This window comes from Melanerpes formicivorus, unplaced genomic scaffold, assembly GCF_026170545.1.
Source record: "Melanerpes formicivorus ecotype bairdi unplaced genomic scaffold, bMelFor1.0.p_v2 SCAF_39, whole genome shotgun sequence".
In the NCBI taxonomy this organism is placed as follows: Eukaryota; Metazoa; Chordata; class Aves; order Piciformes; family Picidae; genus Melanerpes; species Melanerpes formicivorus.
Window position 1 is genome coordinate 2441299 of NW_027142391.1, and position 22719 is coordinate 2464017.

The 22719-nt window shown below is 54.5% G+C and overlaps 1 protein-coding gene across 1 annotated transcript; it reads right to left on the reverse strand.

Annotated features, from left to right (window-relative positions):
* Positions 1-80: 80 nt before the first annotated feature.
* VWA1 (von Willebrand factor A domain containing 1) lies at positions 81-21834 on the reverse strand. Its single transcript, XM_068158267.1, has 7 exons — positions 21812-21834; positions 20910-21030; positions 11233-11796; positions 5350-5628; positions 4074-4346; positions 2983-3252; positions 81-1955 (listed from the first exon to the last, which is right to left on the reverse strand). The coding sequence occupies exons 2-7, from the start codon at positions 20980-20982 to the stop codon at positions 1915-1917; spliced, it is 1500 nt and encodes a 499-aa protein (XP_068014368.1). The 5' UTR covers positions 20983-21030; positions 21812-21834; the 3' UTR covers positions 81-1914.
* Between the last annotated feature and the right edge of the window lie 885 nt (positions 21835-22719).

Sequence of the window (22719 nt, forward strand, 5' to 3'; positions counted from 1 at the left end):
CATACCACCCACTGGGACAAAAGCTAAATTGAACAGAATTGCCCTTAGTGCCATCAAGAACAAAGCAGTCATTCAATAGCTCCTGTATTGTATATTTAATTGTCTTCAAAAGGATGTGTTACAATTGGAGGGGGAGAGATTTGACACTTTAGTGTATTAGTAAACTATGCAGGGGGTTGTGCAAAATGAAAAGTCCTACAGCAAGAAGGAACAAGATTATCTTATTGCATGAGAGATTCCAGAGGCTTTATCTTCCCCTCAGCGCAGGATCTCCATTAAGAGTAATCAGTCACAAATGCACATTCCAAAGGAGAACACAAAGCAGACGAAGTCTTCTTACAGAGTTAATGAATGACTCAGCTCCCTCCTACCCCTTCCTCCTGTACAAGAAGATGGCCCAAGGCAAATGCTCCACAAACCCAAACCCCACGAATTCAGCACTCGGGAGACAAGGGCAGTGCCAAAGTTCCTCTCGGCTCTGGCATGGGCTCTTTTAAGAGGTCCATAAGCAAAGAGCTAAAGGAGGGTCTGCAGGAGGGAGGGGCACTACGTGGGGAGCTCTCCAACATACAGCACAGCTTTAATGCAAAAGTTCCGGGTGTAGGACAAAGAAGCAATAGATTTCAACTAGAGCAAGCATTACTGAGGGAAGCTGTTCCCACTGAGGCTGGCTTTGGTTACCAGAACAGGAGATACATTTCTTTACAGCCTTCAGCTCTGAATTTTGGAACCATGACTTTGTCACCAGTTAATAAAACTCTCTTCTTTTCTTTTCATCCCCCAGCTCCCCTTTCCAAAAGGTAGCTTAGTGACAACAAATGAAGATCTGGGGCCAAAATGGAAGAGTCACCTTTACTCTGCTTTCCTAAAAGCCAAAGTGGCAGAGTCAGTTTCAGTCTTCTTGCCTAAAAGCTTGGGTTTTAAGTGCAGCACTGGATGGGAGCCCAGGGCAAGACACTAAAGATGTGCTAGGAGGTTTCAGAATGCATGACAGTCCTGGAGACTTAGTCCCAGAACAGGCTAATTAATCTCCACATAGCTGCTCCCATCCAGTTTGGTGATGCCACAGTAACTCAGAGGTCGTGATCCAGGCATGTCCCATTTCTCAGGCATCACCAACCAAGCTCTGCCATAAACCCAAGACCATTTGGGAGCACTAAACTGCCCTTGCACTTTAACAAAAGCTCTCCATGAAGTGTCTCCATGTCCTGGCCAAAGGCCAAGTGGGCAAACAACCTCTTTCTGTGCCTCTTCTGAGAGCTCCTGGTGACTTTCACCCAATTCTCCTCTGCATCCTGTAGAGGTTTTTCTTTCTCCCTGCCACTCCTGAGATGATACTTTGAGGATACCTAATTCGAGCTACCTGTGGAATACACTGAGTGACTTGGAGGAAAGCTGCTCTTTGCCAAGCATCAGTTTCAGTGCTTGGTGACAGCAGGAATGGATTTGGCCCCTTGTAATTGTTTTTTCTTTCTGAGTGCAGAGATGCCCAGAACAAAAATCCAGGGCAGCAAACAGCTGAGTCCTGAACATGCTGATAAGCTGCAAAAATAAAGCTCTATCAACATTTAATAAATAGAAAAGAGGCAGTAAGCAAGCAAGAGTGTGGCTCCACTGCTTTGCCTTTGGTTTGTTATTTGCCAGGCATTTTTATATGAGAGGGGAGAGATTTGGGACCTATTAGTTGGATTGGTTGTTCCACCCAGCCAGCCAAGCCAGACCTTTAAGCTTTGGGAGAAGCTGGCTGGAGGCAGCCTTTAGGCTTTACAACCAGGACAGTGCAGGCTGGGAGATGATCTGTGAGCTTTCTGGTTTCCTCTCCTGGTCACTCCTTTTAAGTCCAAGTCTTTGTCCAAGGAAGGTTCCTTGCTCTGCCTGGAATTGGAGTGTGGAACTGCTTCACTCCAGAGCCTGTCACGCTCTCTGGCTGTGCTTATATCCTCGGGCTTCTGTGGCTGGAAGAACACAAAAATGACAATGTCAGCTTTGTCCACCCATCCTCCCAATCTGCCTGAGTCAGAGACCCCATTCCTGTGGTCATCTTCGTTCTCACTCCAGCCTCTTGCTGGGAAAAGGGCTGTGCTTCTGCACTGCCACACAGCTTCTTTATAGCTCTTACTTCAGCCTGTCAGGAATCCCTTTGTGTTTCATGACAGTGAGTGGCCTCTGGGCAGTGGAAGGAGGAAAGCAAATGCCTTGTGCCTTAGTGGCTGTGATTAATGGCTGCCTTGTCTCTGCCAAGTTGAAAAGTGAAGAGTAGCCAAGAGTTCAAATGACTTCTAAACACCTCTTCCAGTGCCCATGCTGGGTGTTAGCAACCTTCCCACCCACCCAAGTTATCCCCAGGCAGCTGCAGGACTCTGCACTGTAGACTTTTCCTCCTGTCTGTAAAGAGGATGCCACTAGGAGGGGCAGCACTCTTAAAAATGGGGGTGAAGCCCAGCTATGAACAGTACCTGTGGGGATGAAGCCCTCTTGGCAAGCTAGCTGATGAGCACAGAGCATTTCAAACAGGAGGGCTCCTCCGTGTTGGGTGTCCAGCACCCAGCTGCCCTCCAGGACACTTTCCCTTGGTCAAAGTGTTTGGTGTCCAGCACCCAACTGCCCTCCAGGACACTTTCCCTTGGTCAAAGTGTTTGGTGTCCAGCACCCAACTGCCCTCCAGGACACAATCCCTTGGTCAAAGCGTTTGGTGTCCAGCACCCAACTGCCCTCCAGGACACTTTCCCTTGGTCAAAGTGTTTGGTGTCCAGCACCCAGCTGCCCTCCAGGACACTTTCTCTTGGTCAAAGTGTTTGGTGTCCAGCACCCAACTGCCCTCCAGGACACTTTCCCTTGGTCAAAGTGTTTGGTGTCCAGCACCCAGCTGCCCTCCAGGACACAATCCCTTGGTCAAAGTGTTTGGTGTCCAGCACCCAGCTGCCCTCCAGGACACTTCCCTTGTCTAAAGTGCCTCAGGGCTGTGCCTCCCCCCCAGCTCACCTGGCTGCATGTGCACCATGCGGCACAGCCTCCTGCCCAGCTGGTTCTTGTACATGGGCTTGACACAGACTTTGTTGGTGGTGCCTGAGGCCAGGTCTGTGAGCAGCACGCTGTGGACCTGCGGGGAGACGCTGATGACCGAGTTGGGGCCAGCTTGTCGCCGGCATCTGACTCTGTAGCCAAGCACCTTCCCGTCGGCAGAGTCCCAGGAGGCTTTCAGGGTGTTGGGGCCCATGTCCTCAAAGCGAAGGTGTCTCACTCTGGAGCCCTCTAGAATCACAGAATCGTCATAGAACCATCACAGAACCATCATAGAATCAATAAGGTTGAAAAAGACCTCAGAGATCATCAAGTCCAACCTATCACCCAACACCTCCTGACAACTAAACCATGGCTCCAAGGGCCACATCCAATCCCCTCTTGAACACCTCCAGGGATGGGGACTCCACCACCTCCCTGGGCAGCACATTCCAGTGGCCAATCTCTCTTTCTATGAACAACTTCTTCCTACCATCCAGCCTGAACCTCCCCTGGCACAGCTTGAGACTGTGGCCTCTTGTTCTGGTGCTGGGTGCCTGGGAGAAGAGACTAACCCCCACGTGGCTACAACCTCCTTTCAGGGAGTTGTGGAGAGCAAGAAGGTCTCCCCTGAGCCTCCTCTTCTGCAGGCTAAGCAACCCCAGCTCCCTCAGCCTCTCCTCCCAGGGCTGTGCTCCAGACCCCTCCCCAGCTTTGTTGCCCTTCTCTGGACACGTTCTGGACACATAAATCACACCAAAGAGCAGGCATTGAGGAGACAGGAGGGACAGGCAGTTTTCTTTCCACTTCAGGCAGGTTCAGGGAGCTCCAGGTCCATTCTGCTTGTGGACTGCAGCTTGGCAGTCTCAGTCGTGCTGTGTGTGCCTGATTCTCCTCCAGCCCTATGCCTTAGACATCTGCTGCATCCTCATGGCATATCACGAGCTGCAGCTTTCCCCTTCCCTCACCCCTCTCCCAGAAACTGGGCTGGCTGAGCTCTCTGATGTCCCCATGGTGAAAGATGCACCCTCCAAAGCCTCCCTGTGCCCCTCAGCAGGCAGCTGCTCACTCACCTTCCTGAGTGCATGCTTTAGCTGACAGGGATTTCTCCTTTCCCGACTTGTAGACTGCAGTCACTGTCACCAGGTAGGTTGTGTTGGGTGTCAGCTTGTCCACCAGGGTGCTGTTGTGCTTCCCATCCACCTCCAGCAGCCTCACTGAGTTCCCAGGGAGAGGGCCATACAGGATCTGATAGCTGCTCACACTCTCCAGCGTGGGAGCCCAGCTGACGTGGAAGCTGTGTGGCCCAGACTCTGAGATGAGAACCTGAGCTGGGCTTATTTCCTCTGAAAGCAGAGCCAAAGGTGTGAGCATGTCACTGCAGGCTGTCAGAGGAGCATAACTGACCTGCTTCCAGAAGGGGGAAGGAAATAACACCCAGCAAGTGGATGTTGGTAGCCACCCACAACCAGCACAAACCCAGCCTCAGCCCTAAGGAAAAGGTTTCACTACCTCTGCAGCACAGAGTGGGCAAAACTGCTCAGCCAAAACCATTCCTGCAGGCAGTTAGTGAAGGCTGGGTGCAAGTTCACCTTGCCTTTGCCACCTGCCCAGATCTTCCGTGTGCCTCTTCTCTGCATGTTGCTGTCCAGCATACAGCTGAGTTACTCTGGCCCAGGTGAGCAGTCGGGCTGGCTCCCAGCGCTGCCCTTCTCCTTCCCTCTCACCCGGGGCTCCCCACCAGTGGACACACCTGCCTGGAGAAGCAGCTCCAAGAGCATTGCTCTGCCCTGCCTGCAGCCTCAGGGAGCAGACAGGGATCTCCTTGTCCCCACAGCAGCTGCTCCAGCTGTAGAGGGCAAAATTCCTCTTTGGCAGTAGCAACCCACATGAAGCAGCCCTGCTTCTGCTGGGAGAGCAGTCAGTGTGTGCAGCAGCCCCTGCCTCATGCCCTGTGGGCTCTACGCCTCAGCCCTGTGGGCTCTACACCTCAGCCCTGTGGGCTCTACACCTCAGACCTCTTAGATACTTGCAACTTACAGCTCCTGCCTTCTTCTCCCAGGCTTCTGCTTTCCTCCCAGCCTCCTAGAAGCCTGGAAGAACATCTTATCACCATCAGACTGCATCCCTTGTTCTGGGCAGCCCAGACCCTCTAAAGAAAGAGCTGCCAGCTGAGTGCCAGCATAAAGCAGCTCATTATGTTGTGTCCTGACCACAAGCATCTGCCTCCTCCCATCACACCATGAGCCTAGGGGGAGGATGTAGACCCAGGGCTGTCCTGTTTGCTTGAGACATGTGAGGCTCAGCACAGGGAAGGCTTCACCCTGGCCATGCCTGTGCACATTTTACCTGCCAGCGTGGTCACCCTGGTTGTCTGAGGAGGGAAGTAGTGGACGTTGGATTCAGGAATGAGAGCCACCTCGTAAGTAGTTCCTGGTGCAAGGTTGCTTAGCAGGAGGGTTGTGTGAGCCCCAGACACTTGCTCTGTCCTCTTCTTGCCTAGATCATCTCTTGGGGCATACTCCAAGGTGTAGTAGTCGGTTTCCTGGGAGAGGAATCTTGGCCACACCAGCCGGAAGCTGCTGGAGGTGACATCCACGGCGTGGAGCTGGTTTGCGTGGATGACATCTGGGAGGGAAACAGCAGCAAGAAATCACCACTGACCTTAACACACAGAGCATGGCAGCTGGGGACCACCCAGCAGCCGTGGAGGGAGCTTGCTGCATTCATCCCAGCTGAAGTCACTCCCTGCAGTGTTTCACAGAGCTCCATTGTTTAGTGACATTCAACAGTCAGAGCCACTCTTGTGCTGTCTTGCCTGCCTCTCCCCCTGCACAGAGGCTTCTCTTCAAGCCTTCTGCTACCTTTGAGTTCTAAACCCCAAATGTCAGACACAAATACCTCTTCTGATGCTCTGCAGCTCCCCCAGCCTCCTCTGCTACTTGACCTTTCTGATATGTGTGGGCTCCTGAGCCCAGCTTGGGCACAATTCCACTGTTCCCTGGACCTCCTGAGCCCAGCTTGGGCACAGTTCCACTGTTCCCTGGACCTCCTGAGCCCAGCTTGGGCACAATTCCACTGTTCCCTGGTCCTCCTGAGCCCAGCTTGGGCACAATTCCACTGTTCCCTGGACCTCCTGAGCCCAGCTTGGGCACAATTCCACCGTTCCCTGGACCTCCTGAGCCCAGCTTGGGCACAATTCCACTGTTCCCTGGTCCTCCTGAGCCCATCCTGGGCACAATTCCACTGTTCCCTGGTCCTCCTGAGCCCAGCTTGGGCACAATTCCGCTGTTCCCTGGTCCTCCTGAGCCCAGCTTGGGCACAATTCCGCTGTTCCCTGGACCTCCTGAGCCCATCCTGGGCACAATTCCACTCTTCTCTGGTCTTCCAGAGGGGCAGAATTACACAAGACTGTTTCTAGCTCCAGGGAAGTGGCATTCAAGGACATAAAGATGCTCTTTCTCTCTTTTCTCTCTCTCTTTTTGTTTTCTTTGTCTTTTTTTTTTTCCTATTTAAAATAGGCTTTTAGAAAGCACTCTGAGCCCTAAGTGCTTTTTCTCTGTGCAGTGCCACTCCTGAAAGCTTATGTTTGTACCCTCTAACTCAAGCTTAAGTACTTCAGAGTACTGAAGTAGTCCAGTACCTGAAGGGGGGGCTACAAGAAAGCTGGGGAGGGACTGTTTACAAGGGCTTGGAGTGATAGGGTGAGAGGGAATGGCTCTGAGCTGGAACAGGGCAGATTTAGACTGGAAATGAGGAAGAAATTCTGTAGAGTGAGGGTGGTGAGACACTGGAACAGTTTGCCCTGGAAGGCTGTGGATGTCCCCTCCCTGGAGGTGTTCAAGGCCAGGTTGGATGAGGCCTCGAGCAAGCTGGGCTGGTGGGAGGTGTCCCTGCCCCTGGCAGGGTGGGGTAGATGATCTCTAAGGACCCTTCCAAGCCAAACCATTGCATGATTCTCCTGCAGGTAGCTCAGACTGGCTGCCCACTGCCCGGAGGTGAAAGGAGGCACAGTCTGCATCCTTGCCTCCCCTCACACTTGTCCCTCGACTGGGAGAGGATCAGCTCTCCTCCTCCGAGCTGCTCCGAGTCCCTGCCAGCTTCCCTGTACCAAATGAAGCTGCCTCAGTTTTTCCTCTGAGCTGTTCTTTGGCTCTCCAGGCAGGCAGCAACGTTTCCCCTCTCCGTGCCCTGCCCTCTCGCATCCTCCCGCTGCCAGCCAGCAGCACTCCACCCGCCCCGGGCGTGCAGGAGGCAGAGGGTGGGAGGCAGCACCACGGGACCTGGGGCTCTGCACCCTTCCGTGAGCCTCACAGCTCCCAGCGGCCAAAGCCACAAAGGAACAGGGAACAGAGGAGCAGCCTCGGCACCAAAAGTCCTGCCAAAAGCTCTGGGAAGGGAAATCAGTGAGCTTGGAGGCAGGGTCCGGGGACACGGTGAATGAAGCAGGCAGATGAAAGAGGCAGGGACGTGCTGCAGGAAGCTCACAGCAAACAGCCCTGCCCCTTGTTGCCAGAGCACAGGTCCTTGGGTGAGTAAAGAGGGCAACAAGCCCCAGGAGAGAGATGCCCACGGTATGCTTCACAGCACCTCCTGGGGCTGGAGGGAAGCAGCAAGTTAATTCCTTGTCTTGGATCCAGGCAGGGCTCAGAGGCAGCTTGTGACACACAGTTGCCTTCCACCTCCTGCCTCTTGGTGCCCTGAAGCACACATTTTGTGGCCATAGGCTTGCTGGCATCCCCTAAAGCACACATTTTGTGGCCACAGGTTTGCTGGCATCCCCTAAAATCTGGGGAGGTCAAGATCAGACTCAGAGGCAAGCTGCTGCCTTGGTGCTGTGGGTAAGAAATGCAGCAAATGAACCTGGTCTGGCCCTGGGTACAGCCTCCCCTCTCTGCAGAAGCTTCAGCTAGGACCTGGAACAAATCACTTCTGCTTCTTGGCTCTTTCCCTACCTTGATATGGATGGGCTTCTGGTTCTGGGCTGCTTCATTGCCAGAGTGGACATTGAAGGTACGAGATCACTCCTGTGGTCACTTGCTTTCATTGTGGATACCAGAGGACTCAAAGCTCAAAGCCTTCACTGCAGCAGAAGTTGTGCAGGAGCCTTGTTTCAGATCAGCACTGTGCTGCCCTGAATATTCATGGGAGGTGGCTGATGCTCTCTGCTCGCTGGGCAGGTGGAGTCCTGCAGGACTTGGCCCAGCAGATGATGCCAAAGGGTGAAGCAAGCCAGCAGCTGCCAGGTCTGCAGGCTGAGTGGAGAGCAAGTGGATGCTAGCACACAACCTGATGTCACCTCAAAGGAATGCCTTAGTTTCACAAGATCTGAAGGTCCTTCCCCAGAAGGAGGGCACCAAGTGCCTCGTGTTGGGGAGGTAATAGGTGAGGTGCAATGGAAGCAGCCTGAGCTAGGGCTGCCTTTCCTTCACAGTGGGGCAGGCAGAAGTGTTTGTCAGGAGCCAGCTGTGGCTGTGGCCATGGCCAGACTGGCATTCTGCAGCCTTGTTGTGCCAGGACCATGTGCCAAGGGAAAAGAGAGAGAGTGAGAGCACCCAGCCAGCCACAATCCCTGTCTTGCACCCTGCTGCAGAGCAGTGTCACTGAAAGTATTTCAGGTCCCCCATGTCTAAGCAGCAGCTCATCTCTGCTCTGTGGCACAGACAGGTGTTCCAAAAGGGAAACTGAGGCAGAGACATCCCATCCCTTGACCTCAGCAGAGCCTGGAGCAGGGAAGAAATGCAGTTTGGGAGAGAAAGGTACCTCTTGCCTCCTTGCCCAAGCAGGGACTGCCTTGCTCTCTAGGACTGAAACCCCTTGCTCAGCCCTGAGGATTGAGGCTGTTCTGTGACTGCTCAGATCTCTGACCCAGTTTCTGAAGGCAAAGAAAAGGCAGACCCTATAGAAAGGGGGCAGAGAATGAACTGCTGAGCCACTTGATATGAAACATCTGGGGAGGGGGCTGTGTGCTGTCTGGCACAGCAGAAGCACTGCTGGTACAGCAGAAGCACTGCTGGTACTGCCCCATACTCACACAGGAGAGAGGTGGGTGATGGATGATCTCAAAGGTATCTTCCAACCACAACGATTCTGTGGCTGGAGGAGAGCACAGTCCCTGCCTGTGATCTGTGAAATGATCATGGCTGGGAAGAGAAAGGCATGGCTACATAGAGAGGGCTCTGTGGAAAGGGTTACTTGGACACTCCAAAGCCAGCTCAAAGCCACTCTCAGAGCAGAAGCCAAAGGAGGAATTAAAGCAGAGAACCTCCAGCGAACCAACGGAAACTCTGCACAGGCCTAGGAGCTCACTCAGCTTCCCAAACAAATCCAGAGGCACCTGGGAGGCTGAGGCAAAGCCTCTGCTCTGCAGTCATGGGCACTCCCACTGTGATGGCATTCAAGAGCTGCAAAAGGAATTATGGAATCCTTGTGGATCATCAAGTCCAAGCATTAACCCAGCGCTGCCAAGTCACGACTGAACCACAGCCCTCAGCACCACATCTCTGCGGCTTTTAAAGCCCTCCAGGGATGGGGACTGCACCACTGCCCTGGGCAGCTTGTTCCAGGGTTTTATGACCCTTTAGGGGAAGACATTTTTCCTGCTGTCCAACCTGAACCTCCCCCCTGGTGCAGCTTGAAGCTGTTTTCTCTCATCCTATCACTTGTTACTTGTAAGAACAGCCTGGCCTCCACCTCGCTGCACGCAGATCAGCATGAGATATTCCCCTTGGCTTCCAAATGCCTGTCTTCTGGCCCTGATTATGGCTTTTTTGGGTCTCCTCAGACTCCCTTCTGGATGCTTTAAAGAACAGGACTGCTGAAAAAATGAAGCCTGCTGCCTGTTCCTGCTCTCTGCACAGCAACTGCCACAACCATGCTAGCAACAGAGGTAGGGGTTGGCTTCCCAGCCTAACGAGTCAGGGCTGGGATTTCCTTCCAAGGGCTCTGCTGGCCAAGCCAGGCTGTGGATCTGGAGGATGTGGAACACGTTACAACAGGGGATTTATGGAACAAAAACATTCCTCTCCTACAGTCTGAGTGCTGATAACAAGCACCATCCCTAATGGCTCTTTGTAAGAGAAGGGCACATGCAGACAGGAGCTCCACACCTCAGCCTCTGCCAGCCCCTCTGCCTGCAATGATGTCAGGTCTACTCCAGACAAGAATCTGAGGGTGCTGACAGGACCAAATCCTTCCCAGGCATGCACAGCCCATTTTGTGTTCAGCCCATTTGTGTCCTCCACCTCCAGCAGCTGGCACAAGCCAGGCAGCATCTGAGAGAGAGGGAAAGTCACCCTGCTGATGTGCTGCCTGAGCCTTCATTAGCAGCTCAACAACTCAGGGCAAAGACAAGGTCTGCAGCAGGGGATGTGTCCTGGTCACTCGAGGGACTTTCCAGAGGGAATGTTTCTGAAAAGCCTTAGCTTAGACTTGGAGCTGCAGCAGTGTGGACACAGCACCTCACTTTGCAAGGGCAGGAGCTGGGACTTCCCAAGGGGAGTAGAAATACTTGTCCTAGACCTCCTCAAAGCCATGGACTTGGAGCTACAGCACCCTGGACAAAGCACCTCAGGAGGTGCTTTGGGTTGAGAGGGCTTCTTACCTCCCCCACCCCGCAGAGCCAGGCAGCTTCATAGAATCATAGAATCAACCAGGTTGGAAAAGACCTCAAGGATCATCAAGTCCAACCTCTCACCCAAGACCTCATGACAGCTAAACCATGGCTCTCAGTGCCACATCCAATCCCCTCCTGAACACCTCCAGGGATGGGGACTCCACCACCTCCCTGGGCAGCACATCCCAGTGGCTAACAACTCTCTCTGGGAAGAACTTTCTCCTCACCTCCAGCCCAAACTTCCCCTGGTGCAGCTTGAGACTGTGTCCTCTTGTTCTGGTGCTGCTTGCCTGGGAGAAGAGACCAACCCCCACCTGGCTCCAACCTCCCTTCAGGTGGCTGGAGAGAGCAAGAAGGTCTCCCCTGAGCCTCCTCTTCTGCAGGCTAAGCAACCCCAGCTCCCTCAGCCTCTCCTCCCAGGGCTGTGCTCCAGACCCCTCCCCAGCTTTTCTTGCCCTTCTCTGGACACCTTCAAGTCTCTCAATGTCCTTCTTAAATTGAGGAGCCAGAACTGGACACAGGACTCAAGGTGTGACCCCAACCAGTGGTGAGCACAGGGCACAAGGACTTCTGCCCTGTTACAACCTCCCGGAGAGGACAGCCCGGCCCCAGCGTACCTAGGATGGCATCTCGGAGCTCCTTGGTGATGATGGGTAGGTCATCCACGTCCACAAAGTGCAGGTGCTTCTCAGGAGGCTGGCTGGCAGCAGCAGAGAGCTCCAGGTAGCTGCCCCGGCCCGTGCTGACGATGAAGACCGTCACCCCCATGTCCTTCAGCAGCTGCATGGGTTCCGAGATGTCGTCGGTGGAGAAGCCATCTGTCACCCAAACCAGCACCTTGGGCACGTCTGCCCGGGCACCAGCTGCATCACTGAACAGCTGCTCCTTGGCATAGGAGAGAGCTTTGCCTGTGTTGGTGTCTCCCATGAGCTGCTGAGTGTCCCGGATGGCTTGGTGCAGAGCCTCGCCGGAGCGGTAGCGGTCGAAAGGGAACTCCATGGTGGGCGTCGTGCTGATGTGGATGATGCTGGTCTGCACGTCCTGGGGGCCAAAGGTGAAAGGTTGCAGAAGGTCCCACATGAATTCCTTGACCCTGGAGAACTCATAGTAGGAAACGCTGCCAGAGCTGTCCAGGAGGAAGAGAAGGTCCCCGCCAGAGCTGGGAGCAGGAGGCTGAGGACCTAGAGAGGGGGAGAGGAGTTAGCGGAATGATGTGAGCCCAGACCTGCACAGGGGTCTGCTAGGAGAGCTTGGTTCTCTGCTGCCCTACCTCAGTACTCAGGGAGAAGTTTGCTGGGTGGACACCTCAGAATCTGCCCCTTTGCTGGGTGGACGCCTCAGGATCTGCCCCTTTGCTGGGTGAACACCTCAGGATCTGCCCCTTTGCTGGGTGGACGCCTCAGGATCTGCCCCTTTGCTGGGTGGATGCCTCAGGATCTGCCCCTTTGCTGGGTGGACACCTCAGGATCTGCCCCTTTGCTGGGTAGATGCCTCAGGATCTGCCCCTTTGCTGGGTGGATGCTTCAGGATCTGCCCCTTTGCTGGGTAGATGCCTCAGGATCTGCCCCTTTGCGGGGTGGATGCTTCAGGATCTGCCCCTTTGCTGGGTGAACGCCTCAGGATCTGCCCCTTTGCGGGGTGGACACCTCAGGATCTGCCCCTTTGCGGGGTGGATGCCTCAGGATCTGCCCCTTTGCTGGGTGGACACCTCAGGATCTGCCCCTTTGCTGGGTGGATGCCTCAGGATCTGCCCCTTTGCTGGGTGAACACCTCAGGATCTGCCCCTTTGCGGGGTGGACACCTCAGGATCTGCCCCTTTGCGGGGTGGATGCCTCAGGATCTGCCCCTTTGCTGGGTGAACACCTCAGGATCTGCCCCTTTGCGGGGTGGACACCTCAGGATCTGCCCCTTTGCGGGGTGGATGCCTCAGGATCTGCCCCTTTGCTGGGTGGACACCTCAGGATCTGCCCCTTTGCTGGGTGGATGCCTCAGGATCTGCCCCTTTGCTGGGTGAACGCCTCAGGATCTGCCCCTTTGCGGGGTGGACACCTCAGGATCTGCCCCTTTGCGGGGTGGACGCCTCAGGATCTGCCCCTTTGCGGGGTGGATGCTTCAGGATCTGCCCCTTTGCTGGGTAGATGCCTCAGGATCTGCCCCTTTGCTGGGTGGATGCCTCAGGATCTGCCCCTTTGCGGGTGGACACCTCAGGATCTGCCCCTTTGCGGGTGGACACCTCAGGATCTGCCCCTTTGCAGGGTGGATGCCTCAGGATCTGCCCCTTTGCAGCTTGAGATGCTAATGCTGAAGGGTTAGGACTCATTAGATACACTGAAAGGCCAGGGCAGTGGAAAGAGGCAGGAGCTCCAGCACTGAAATCAGGCTAGAGCTGAAAGTCCTGGATCCTGCTCTCCCTGCTGCACACACAAAAATGCCTTGGGGCCACATCAGCTCTCACTGACCTCTTGTTACACAACACCAGGCTGAGCTGGGAACATTCCTCACCAGCCTGAGCCAGCAGATCCCTGTGCCCATTCCAGGGAGCAGCCTCTGCCATCCCGAGCTGCTGCTCTGGGCTGACATGCAGCAGTCCCAGAGGAGGAAGCTAATAGGAATGGAATGGAATGGAATGGAATGGAATGGAATGGAATGGAATGGAATGGAATGGAATGGAATGGAATGGAATGGAATGGAATGGAATGGAATGGAATGAACCAGGTTGGAAGAGACCTTTCAGATCATCAAGTCCAACCTATCACCCAGCACCATCTGATCAACTAAACCATGGCACCAAGCTCCCCATCCAGTCTCTTCCTAAACACTTCCAGGGATGGGGACTCCACCACCTCCCTGGGCAGCACATCCCAATGGCCAATCTCTCTTTCTATGAAGAACCTTCTCCTCCCCTCCAGCCTAAACCTCCCCTGGCACAGCTTGAGACTGTGTCCTCTTGTTCTGGTGCTGCTTGCCTGGGAGAAGAGACCAACCCCCACCTGACTACAACCTCCCTTCAGGGAGTTGGAGAGAACAAGAAGGTCTCCCCTGAGCCTCCTCTTCTCCAGGCTAAGCAACCCCAGCTCCCTCAGCCTCTCCTCACAGGGCTGTGCTCCAGACCCCTCCCCAGCTTTGTTGCCCTTAAAGTTGCTCATTGCAAGACCAAGAGCAACTTGCTGAGGTCAGGAGCAGCTTTTGAGCCCCAACCAACTTGCAGCTAAATCCTCATCCCATGACAAGAGCAGTGCCTGGAAGGAAAATGAGCTGGGTTTGGAAAAGAAGGAAATGATAAAGAAACTTGATGAGGAAAACTGCTGGATCTGCTCTCCCAGGAGGGGTGGCTGACTCCCAAAGCTGGCTGCCTCTTGGTCCAAGGGCTGCAGTCCACACAGGACTGGCAGGAAGCTCCCTGATGTCTACCACTGCTGGCAGGAAGGTCTGGAGTGGAGGGACTCCTCCCCACATCACTTCTTCATAGCCAGGCTGATTTCGTTCTCTCTTGCTCAATACATCCTGACCTCCTCTCCCAGACAGTCTTTGGGGACCACCTCAAAGAGGCTCTGGAGCAAGGTGTCTGGCAGAGAGCTGCACAGCCCTGTTCACGCAGAAGAATGCAAAGTGGCAGGGAGAGCCTGCAGCTGAAGGTGTGGCTGGAGTCTCCCTCCAGCTGACTCACTTTCTAACCATTTCAGGGGAGCTGCTGTGTGGAAAGCACAGGCATGCAGGGGACTCCTCCTCCTACTCCTGCAGCTTGGGAGCTCCACAGGAGCTGGAATATCAGTGATGACTTGGGAGTTCTTTTAAGCACCCCTTTGCCTTCTGACAGATTTGAGGTGCAAGGCAGGAGCAGAAATCCTTGGACCAGGAGCTCCTGCCTGCCCTTCTGAGCTCCTCTATCAGGAATGAGGGATGGCCAAGCAATGCAGGCTCTGGAGCACGGTGGCTGAGTGCTGGAGCCCTGTGTGGGAGCCAAACCCACAAGGCAGTAGACTACTGAATGGCAAAGCTCCTGTGGAATGAATTGCTCCAAGCAGACAGCTCATGCAAACTGCTCTGCCCCTGCAGAAAGCTGTGTCAGGGCAGGCCCAGAGACAGCAAGGAGCCTGGCAGAGAGGAGCAGGGGTTTGCTAAGCACCAGCAAGAGGCAGAGATGAGATAGCAAAGCCAAGAGGGGAAGCAGCAGGGCAGGGTACAAGGGGTCCATCACAGGTCCTGGCAGTGCCACCTAACAACCTGAGCACAGAGAAGATCATGAGCCAGCAAGAGCAGAGCCACTCAGGGTGCAACACAAGGGCTCAAGGGTGGGGAAACAGAAGGTGGAGGAGTTCAAGCCTGATTCTCTTTGCTCAGTCTTCATTTCATGGGATCATTTTGGTTTGAAAGGACCTAGAGGATCACCAAGTCCAACTGTTAACCCAGCAGACCAAGGCATTTAAGTCACCACTAAACCGTGCCCTGCAGCACCACATCTACCCAGCTTCAGACCCCTTCCAGGGATGGTGACTCCACCACTCCCCTGGGTATCCTGTTCAAGGCTTGGACAACCCTTTCAGAGAAGAGTTTTTAGCCTAGTGTCCAACCTAAACCTGCCCTTGGCCAGTTCTTGGCCAGTCTTTACTCTGCTTTTTATGTCCCTCCCTGGGCACCACTCAGATGCTGGCCTGTGCCACTAGGGCACAAGTGCCTGGGTTTGCCCCATGGCTGGAGTGTTGGTGCCTGTGTGCTCAGGAATGTCAGCAGAAGGCCCATTGGAGAAAAGACCTGGGAATGGCCACAGGATGGGGGGCAGAAGGGACATGCATGAGTCAGGGCCACACTTACTGCAGGTGTCACTGGGAGAAAGCCAGAGGCTTCTTGCACACAGGCTCTGAGAGGGTGCAGATGAAGATGCTGCCTACCAGTCACTGTGCTGCTGCAGAGACCAAGGCAGCACAGGAGCCACTCTGCTCTGCTAGGTGCTGCCTGGGATGGCAGAGGCATAGCAGAGCTCCTGGACCAACAGGAGAAATCAGATGGAGCCTTCAGAGATGGAGAAGATTAAAGCTTCTTGGGGAGATACTAGGAGAGGGCAGGAGTGAGGCTGGCAACCCACATGGATTACAGCCAGCTCTGCCTGACCCAGCAGAGCTCAGCCTGTGCTCCAGACACACACCCAGCAGCTTGGCAGTCAGAGCTGAGCAGAAAATGAAGTCCAGCAAGCTTTCCAGCTTGCCCTTAGCCACAGGCACTTTCATCACCACATCACACTGCAGAGCTGAACCTGTGACCTGCAGGCCCCTGCCACTGGTTCCTAGAGATCCCAACCTCCCCATGGCATTCCAGCAGAGCAGCAAGGGCTTTGCTGAGGGCTTCTGGCTGCAGGAAGCAAGTCAGGCACACATCCCCATGGCTCCTGCTTTCCCCTCTGCTGGATGAAGTACAAGCCACTGACTTGGCTGGCAAGCCACAGCCAGAGATCTTGGCAAGAGGAGTGCTGCCTCCCAGAAGGAAATGATGGGTTGTCCCCTCTGCCCCTCACCAGCTGGAGGAGGGTCACTTGTCTCACCAGTGTTGCAACAGCTGTGAAAGCTTCTGGCCCTGGCAGGGCAGGGAGGGATGGCCAGGGGACACTGCTCACGAGTGGTACAAGGTTGTGGTGGGTTTAGGCTGTGCCTTTAAAATTCAGTTACACTCATTTGCTTCTAACTGAGCTGCTCTGGCAAAGTTAATGCTGGGGAGAGGAAACTTCAACCCACCACAAAGGTCACACACTCTGGCACTCAGGGAAGGGAGGTTGGGATGCACCACGAGAGAGCAGAGGAAGCACACCCCCAAGACTGCCACAACTACCTGCATGGGGGAACAACCAGCGTGGGACAGCTGCTCACAGAGCTTCAAGAGCTGTGCCCCTGCCAAACCGCCCTCCTGACTGCACCCTGCAGCTCTGGGGCACCCAGGGAGCTGGGCATGATCACAGAACCACACAACTGAGTCCAACACAGGTTGGACTCGATGACTTTTGAGGTCTCTTCCAACCTTGGTGATACTGTGAACTGCTTCAGCTGGAAAAGACCTCCAAGGTAACTGAGTCCAAGGTCATTGAGTCCAACCATCAACCCAACACCACCCTGGCCGCTAAACCATGTCCCAGGTGACATGTCCATCCATTTCTTGAGCACCTCCAGGGATGCTGACTGCACCACCTCCCTGGGCAGCCTGTTCCAATGGTGTTAGCATCCTTCACACCCTGGCTTGAGCCTCCACACGTTGCTGGAGTTAGCTGTGTTCATCAGGAGGCTCTGCAGCTGCATCCTGACACCACAGTGCTCTGCCTGGAGGGGCAAAAGCATTGGGGAGCAACAACTGGTTAGCAACAACTGGTTAACAACTGGTTAACAAAAGCACCAGCTCCTTTGGGGGGCAGGTGTATGATTTGCAGCTAAAGGGCTTGTCTGTGGGTGGAGCAGGAGGCTAATCCTTCAGGCAGGCAAATACCATCACAGTTACCTCTCCTCCACGCTCAGCCCTTGATAAGATGAAAACAAATTCCTCCTGTTCAGGTTTTTTTTCAGCAGAAAGGATCCATTAAAAACAAACCAAACCAAACCAACCAAACCAAGAGAACTCCAGGCAAAGGAGCTCACTAGATCAGGAGTGTGGCAACACTTCAAGTGGGTGCACACTCCAGCATAGAATCACAGAGCTGGCAGGGTTGGAAGGGACCTCGAGGCTCGGCCAGCTCCAACCCCCTGCCATGGGCAGGGACACCTCACACCACAGCAGGCTGCTCACAGCCACCTCCAGCCTGGCTGCAAACACCTCCAGGCAGGAGGCTTCCACCACCTCCCTGGGCAGCCTGTGCCAGGCTCTCACCACCCTCCTGGGGAACAACTTCTTCCTCACATCCAATCTCAATCTCCCCATTCCTAGTTCTTCTCCATCCCCCCCAGTCCTATCCCTCCCTGACACCCTGAAGAGTCCCTCCCCAGCTTTCTTGTAGCCCCCTTCAGATACTGGAATAAGGTCTCCTTGGAGTCTCCAGACTGCACAATCCCAACTCCCTCAGTCTGTCCTCACAGCAGAGCAGCTCCAGCCCTCTGCTCCTCCTCGTGGCCCTTCCCTGGACACACCCCAACATGTCCATCATCATCCTCCTAGGTCTTCAATTCCTTCATCTTTCTTCCTGCTCTTTGACCTTCATTCAATACAAACAGGGCCAAGGGTGCCAGAGGTGGGGCTGTGTGGAGATTTGCTGCCAGTAAATCCCTGCCTTATGCAAGCAGCTGCTCTCTTCGAGCTGTTTCCTTGCTTTAGAGCAAAAAAAAACCCCAACCCAACACCAAACAACCAAAGATTGGCTGCTTGGCAAGGTGCCACATGAAGACTCTGCACATTCAAGAGGATGCTGAGAGAAGGAGCATCCCTAACCAGCTCCCTGCCTCCAAACTGCCAGACCTTTGCTTCTGAGGGGCTGAGGGAATTGGGGATGTTTAGTCTGGAGAACAGGAGGTTGAGGAGAGACCTTTTGCACTCTCTGCAGCTCCTTGAAAGGAGGTTGGAGTGAGGTGGGGGTTGGTCTCTGCTCCCAAGTAACCAGCAGTAGGATGGGAAGAAACAGCCTCAAGTTGCACCAGGGGAGGAATAGAGTAGAGTAGAGTAGAGTAGAGTAGAGTAGAGTAGAGTAGAGTAGAGTAGAGTAGAGTAGAGTAGAGTAGAGTAGAATAGAATAGAGTAGAGTAGAATAGAATAGAATTTACCAGGTTGGAAGAGACCTTTGAGATCATCAAATCCAAGCTATCCCCCAGCACCATCTGATCAACTAAACCATGGCACCAAGCTCCCCATCCAGGCTCTTCCTAAACACCTCCAGGGATGGTGACTCTACCACCTCCCTGGGCAGCACATCCCAATGGCCAATCTCTCTCTCTATGAAGAACTGGACCCCCTGCCTTCTTAAGGAGCAAAATGGACTTGTGTGGCTAACCCCCCAAACCTCCTCTGCAGCTTCCAGCTCACCCTTGCCACAGGCTACAGGCTGCAGGGTGAGGATCAGCCCTCCAGAGATTCACCTGGTAGGAGGGGAGCTGGGTTGTCATCTCCTCTGAGCTTCTCAGGAGCTGCATTATCTCTGCTGGCTCTTTTAGAGCCTCCAGAGTCCTGGACTCATGGAATCATGCCAGGCACTGAGCTGTGCTTCAGAGATCAGTGAGTGCAGGACCCCCTCTGCAAGCCAGGGGTTGTGTCTTTATTCTCACCCCAGCATTTGCTGCTGCTGCTAGTCCAGAGTAAGCAGGTAATGACAATCTGAGTTTCATTTACCAGAGCCCAAACTACTTTACACTGATGCAACAGAGAGCTGAGTCTGGACTCAGAGGAAAGTGCTGGAACTGGCTGTGAAGTGCTCTTGCCTTCACTTTGTGCCTTGCTGCACTAAGTCAATAACTACTGCCCTGCAAAAGGTCATCACTGCTGAGCATGCAGAAGCACCACTGCCTGCCCAGGAGCTTCCTCACCTTGGCCACTGCAGCTGAGAATGAAGCCACAATCGTTCACATCCAGTCAAGACCTCAGGAAACCGAGTTAGACACCTGCATGCCCTCCTCTCAAAGAGTTCCTCTCATCCTGTGATCGTGGCACACCACCACAGCACCTCCAGACCAGACCTAGCCCTTGCCCAGGAGCCCTGCCAGCCTGCCTCTATGCTCAAAGATGCCTTAGGGAGGACCTGGGAGGCCCCCACATCAAAGCTGCTGAGCAGTGGGCACCTTGCCCACCAGCAGGTTCATTTCCTCTCTAAGGCTGCTTGGCAGCTGGTGAGCCCCAGTCAGCATGGCAGTGCCACCACATGCCCAGCTCTGCCTCTGGAGCAAGGCACAACCCTGCTGGAAAGCCATGGCTGGCTTGGGCACATACCCTGAAGGTCTGAGCATTGTTTTTTGTCTGGGCTGGGGAGCTGCCACGTGAATTCCAGGGCAGCAGAAATGCAGGAGACTGGAGATGACTGCTGGACATCCAGCACTGGGACAATGCCAGGGGCAGCAGTGCCATCCCTGAACCGGGCTGGGTCACTGAGGGACAGAAACCAGCACCCTGCAAGGGGATCTGAGCAACAGACACAGTCTGCTCTGCATAGCACAGGCAGCATCAGAGCCCAGCAGTCTGGGCTGCAGTCCCAGGGCCTCCTGTGCAGACAGACAGGAGGGACACTTCTCCTCTCACACTGGGCTGCATGTCCCTGGTGCAGTCAAACAGAGCCTTTAGCTGCTTCTGAGCACAAAGCAGGACAGAAGTCATTTATCAGCTCAGCCACCACGCTGTGGGCTAAGCCTTTTGCCCAGCACCAGGTGCAGGGACCAGGGGTGAGACACTCAGCTCCTCCAGTGCAGGAACCAGGGGTGAGATGCTCAGCTCCTCCGGTGCAGGAGCCTGAGGTGAGATGCTCAGCTCCTCCAGTGCAGGAGCCTGAGGTGAGATGCTCAGCTCCTCCAGTGCAGGAACCAGAGGTGAGACACTCAGCTCCTCCAGTACAGGAACCAGGGGTGAGATGCTCAGCTCCTCCAGTACAGGAACCAGAGGTGAGACACTCAGCTCCTCCAGTACAGGAGCCTGAGGTGAGACACTGAGCTTCTCCAGTGCAGGAACCAGGGGTGAGACACTCATCTCCTCAAGCTCAGGAACCAGGGGTGAGACACTCAGCTCCTCCAGTGCAGGAACTAGAGGTGAGACACTCAGCTCCTCCAATGCAGGAACCAGGGGTGAGACACTGAGCTTCTCCAGTGCAGGAACCAAGGGTGAGACACTCATCTCCTCAAGCTCAGGAACCAGGGGTGAGACACTCAGCTCCTCCAGTGCAGGAGTCTGAGGTGAGACACTCAGCTCCTCCATGTGCCTTCCCTGCTGTCAGACTTGAACAGCATCCAAGAGCAAGCATTTTAAAGAGGAAACACAACAACTGGATTAGAGAGATTAGCAAGAGCAGGACAGGTAGAGTGCCCCTGTCTGGTTCTGCTTCTCCTGATCAATGTGTGCAGCACACAGGTTAGCAGGGGGGGGTCAGGAATTTTCCATGCTTGCACTAAACTGCACATTTCTGAAGCAACCATGGAAACAAGCAAGATAAAAATCCTTTCCAATACAGCACTCTGAGACCTTTGGGGTCGGTCCTCCTGCCAGCAAAGGGACAGACAAGTATCAATCCTGCACCCAGAGCAGCAGTAAAAGATCAGCTTTCACCTTGCAAAGGTTTGGTGAGAGGCTGTGGGGAGCAGGAGGTCTGGAGAGGGGGGGAGCAGGAGGGGAAGCCTTGGCTTTTCCAGGCACTCACCTCTCTCAGGTGCGTTCTGTCCCACGGCCAACTGCAGCCACAGACCAAGAGAGAGAACTGTCTTGGCCAACATAGCAAAGCCTGGTGCTGGGCAAACTACCTTAAATCCAGAAGCTGGGCTCTGTGAAGGCAGATGAAAGGCTTAAGATCAGTCATATTACGTGCAAGGATCCAGCCGGTCTCAGGGTCGGTCCCGCTCCTGCGCTGCTCATGCCTTGAGATCCGACTGCTCCTTGACGTGTGTTTTGCTGGGCTCTGCTGTAAGCTCTGGCTCCTGTAGGCAATTTCCCTTCCTTCTCTCTCACCCCCCCCACCTCCTCCTCCTGTACTCCTTCTAAAGTCATAAATCCATCTTGACAGGACTAGCTGGAGGAGAGGCACAAACAGCACCCCTGCTGCTGCTCCTCTCCCGACTTAAACTTGCCCCGGGAGCGCAGATTCAGTTGCAGGCAGCCTGAGTGCAGCTGGGCTGGTTCAAGTAATATATCCTTGGAGATAAAACTTTGGCCCTGCAAGACACTGGCAGCAGTCCAGAGACTGGGGGGGGGGGGGGGGGAAGAGGGGGAAAGGGGGGGGGGGGGGGGGGGGGGAATGGGGAGGAGAGAAAAAAGAGCAAAAAAAAGAGCAAAAAATAAAAGCTGAGAGAACTCCAAAGCTGCTCCGCTCTGGAATGAGCTAGAAGAAGGAAAACCACGGCTATAAAGGAAAGAAAAAGTAGCGAGGCTGGGGAGCCATGCCCTGCCCTGGGAATATTGGCTAATCTTCTGGGAGGAGGCAGGCTGAGCGTTCCTCCAGGTCCTAGCGCTACCCAGCGACTCCCTGCCCCTCTCCTGCCCCACGGCCAGGCACCAGAGGTGCCAGCAGCCACCCACCCCACCCGCAGCCAGCCCTCGCTGCTTTACCCTGGAGAAGAGCTGCTGCAGGAGTCCCCAAGCGACGCAGAGCCCGCGGGAAGCCGGCAGGGCTGAGGTGAGGAGTGGCAGCCCGGGAGGAAAGGGCTCGAAGCAAGGGCTGCGGTGCAGCTGGTACGTGCAGCAGCCTGCTGATGCCCGCGGAGAGCTCCCCTTGGCGCGGGGCTAAATAGGTTCTCAAACTCTGTGACTTCTGAGTCAAAGGGGACTCACAACCCTAAAGATAAACCTGTGACAAACACCTTCCTGGCTGGAGGGGCAGGAGGGTTTGGCAGAGCACATGCACCAAAGACCCCAGGTTCAACCTTCACAGCCTCTCTCTTTGCCCTGGATGCAGAAGAGGACCTGGACCAAACATGCTCCCCCTTCTCCTGGTTGTCCTGCTGTCTATGGCTCTGCTTTTGGCTCCTCTCCTGCTTATGGCTCCCACTCATCAGGGGGAGATGAGAATATTCCCTTTCCCTTTTCCCCTCTCACTTTAGGATTTAGCCTAGACACTTGGACAGATCCAAGAGGTTACCAGCAAAGCTGGAAAGTCACACCCAATTATGAAGAGATCACTCAACCATCTCCCTTTGGGCCCAACAAGACAGGCTAAAAAGGAGCAGAAGAGGAAAGTTTGGAAGCCTTGGGGGTTGTGTGTGGGTTTCTACAACTGGTGAGCAATATTTCCTCCATTTGATTTTCTCTTTCCTCCTGGGAACTGTAAAATTAGTGAACAGGAGATAGGAGCCAAGGAGCTCTGAGGGGTGGGGGGGAAAAAGTTGCATCCAAACTCATCAAGCAAATGGAAAATCAAGAGAGGCCCAAGAAATCAGGTCCCAACGAGGAGCCAGGGGGTCAGGCAGACAGCTAAACTTCCTGGGCACTGCTTTGTGTTTTCCCCAGCTCCATCATGA

What these genes read in the sequence shown, in the direction of transcription:
- VWA1 (XM_068158267.1), bottom strand. Translation starts at nt 20,982, where the DNA reads ATGTTGGCCAAGACAGTTCTCTCTCTTGGTCTGTGGCTGCAGTTGGCC. An exon ending in CAGGGTGACCACGCTGGCAG is followed by an intron (nt 4,347 to 5,349) that starts GTAAAATGTGCA and finishes CTCTGCTTTCAG; the next exon opens with AGGAAATAAGCCCAGCTCAG. An exon ending in CATGGTGCACATGCAGCCAG is followed by an intron (nt 1,956 to 2,982) that starts GTGAGCTGGGGG and finishes GTGTTCTTCCAG; the next exon opens with CCACAGAAGCCCGAGGATAT.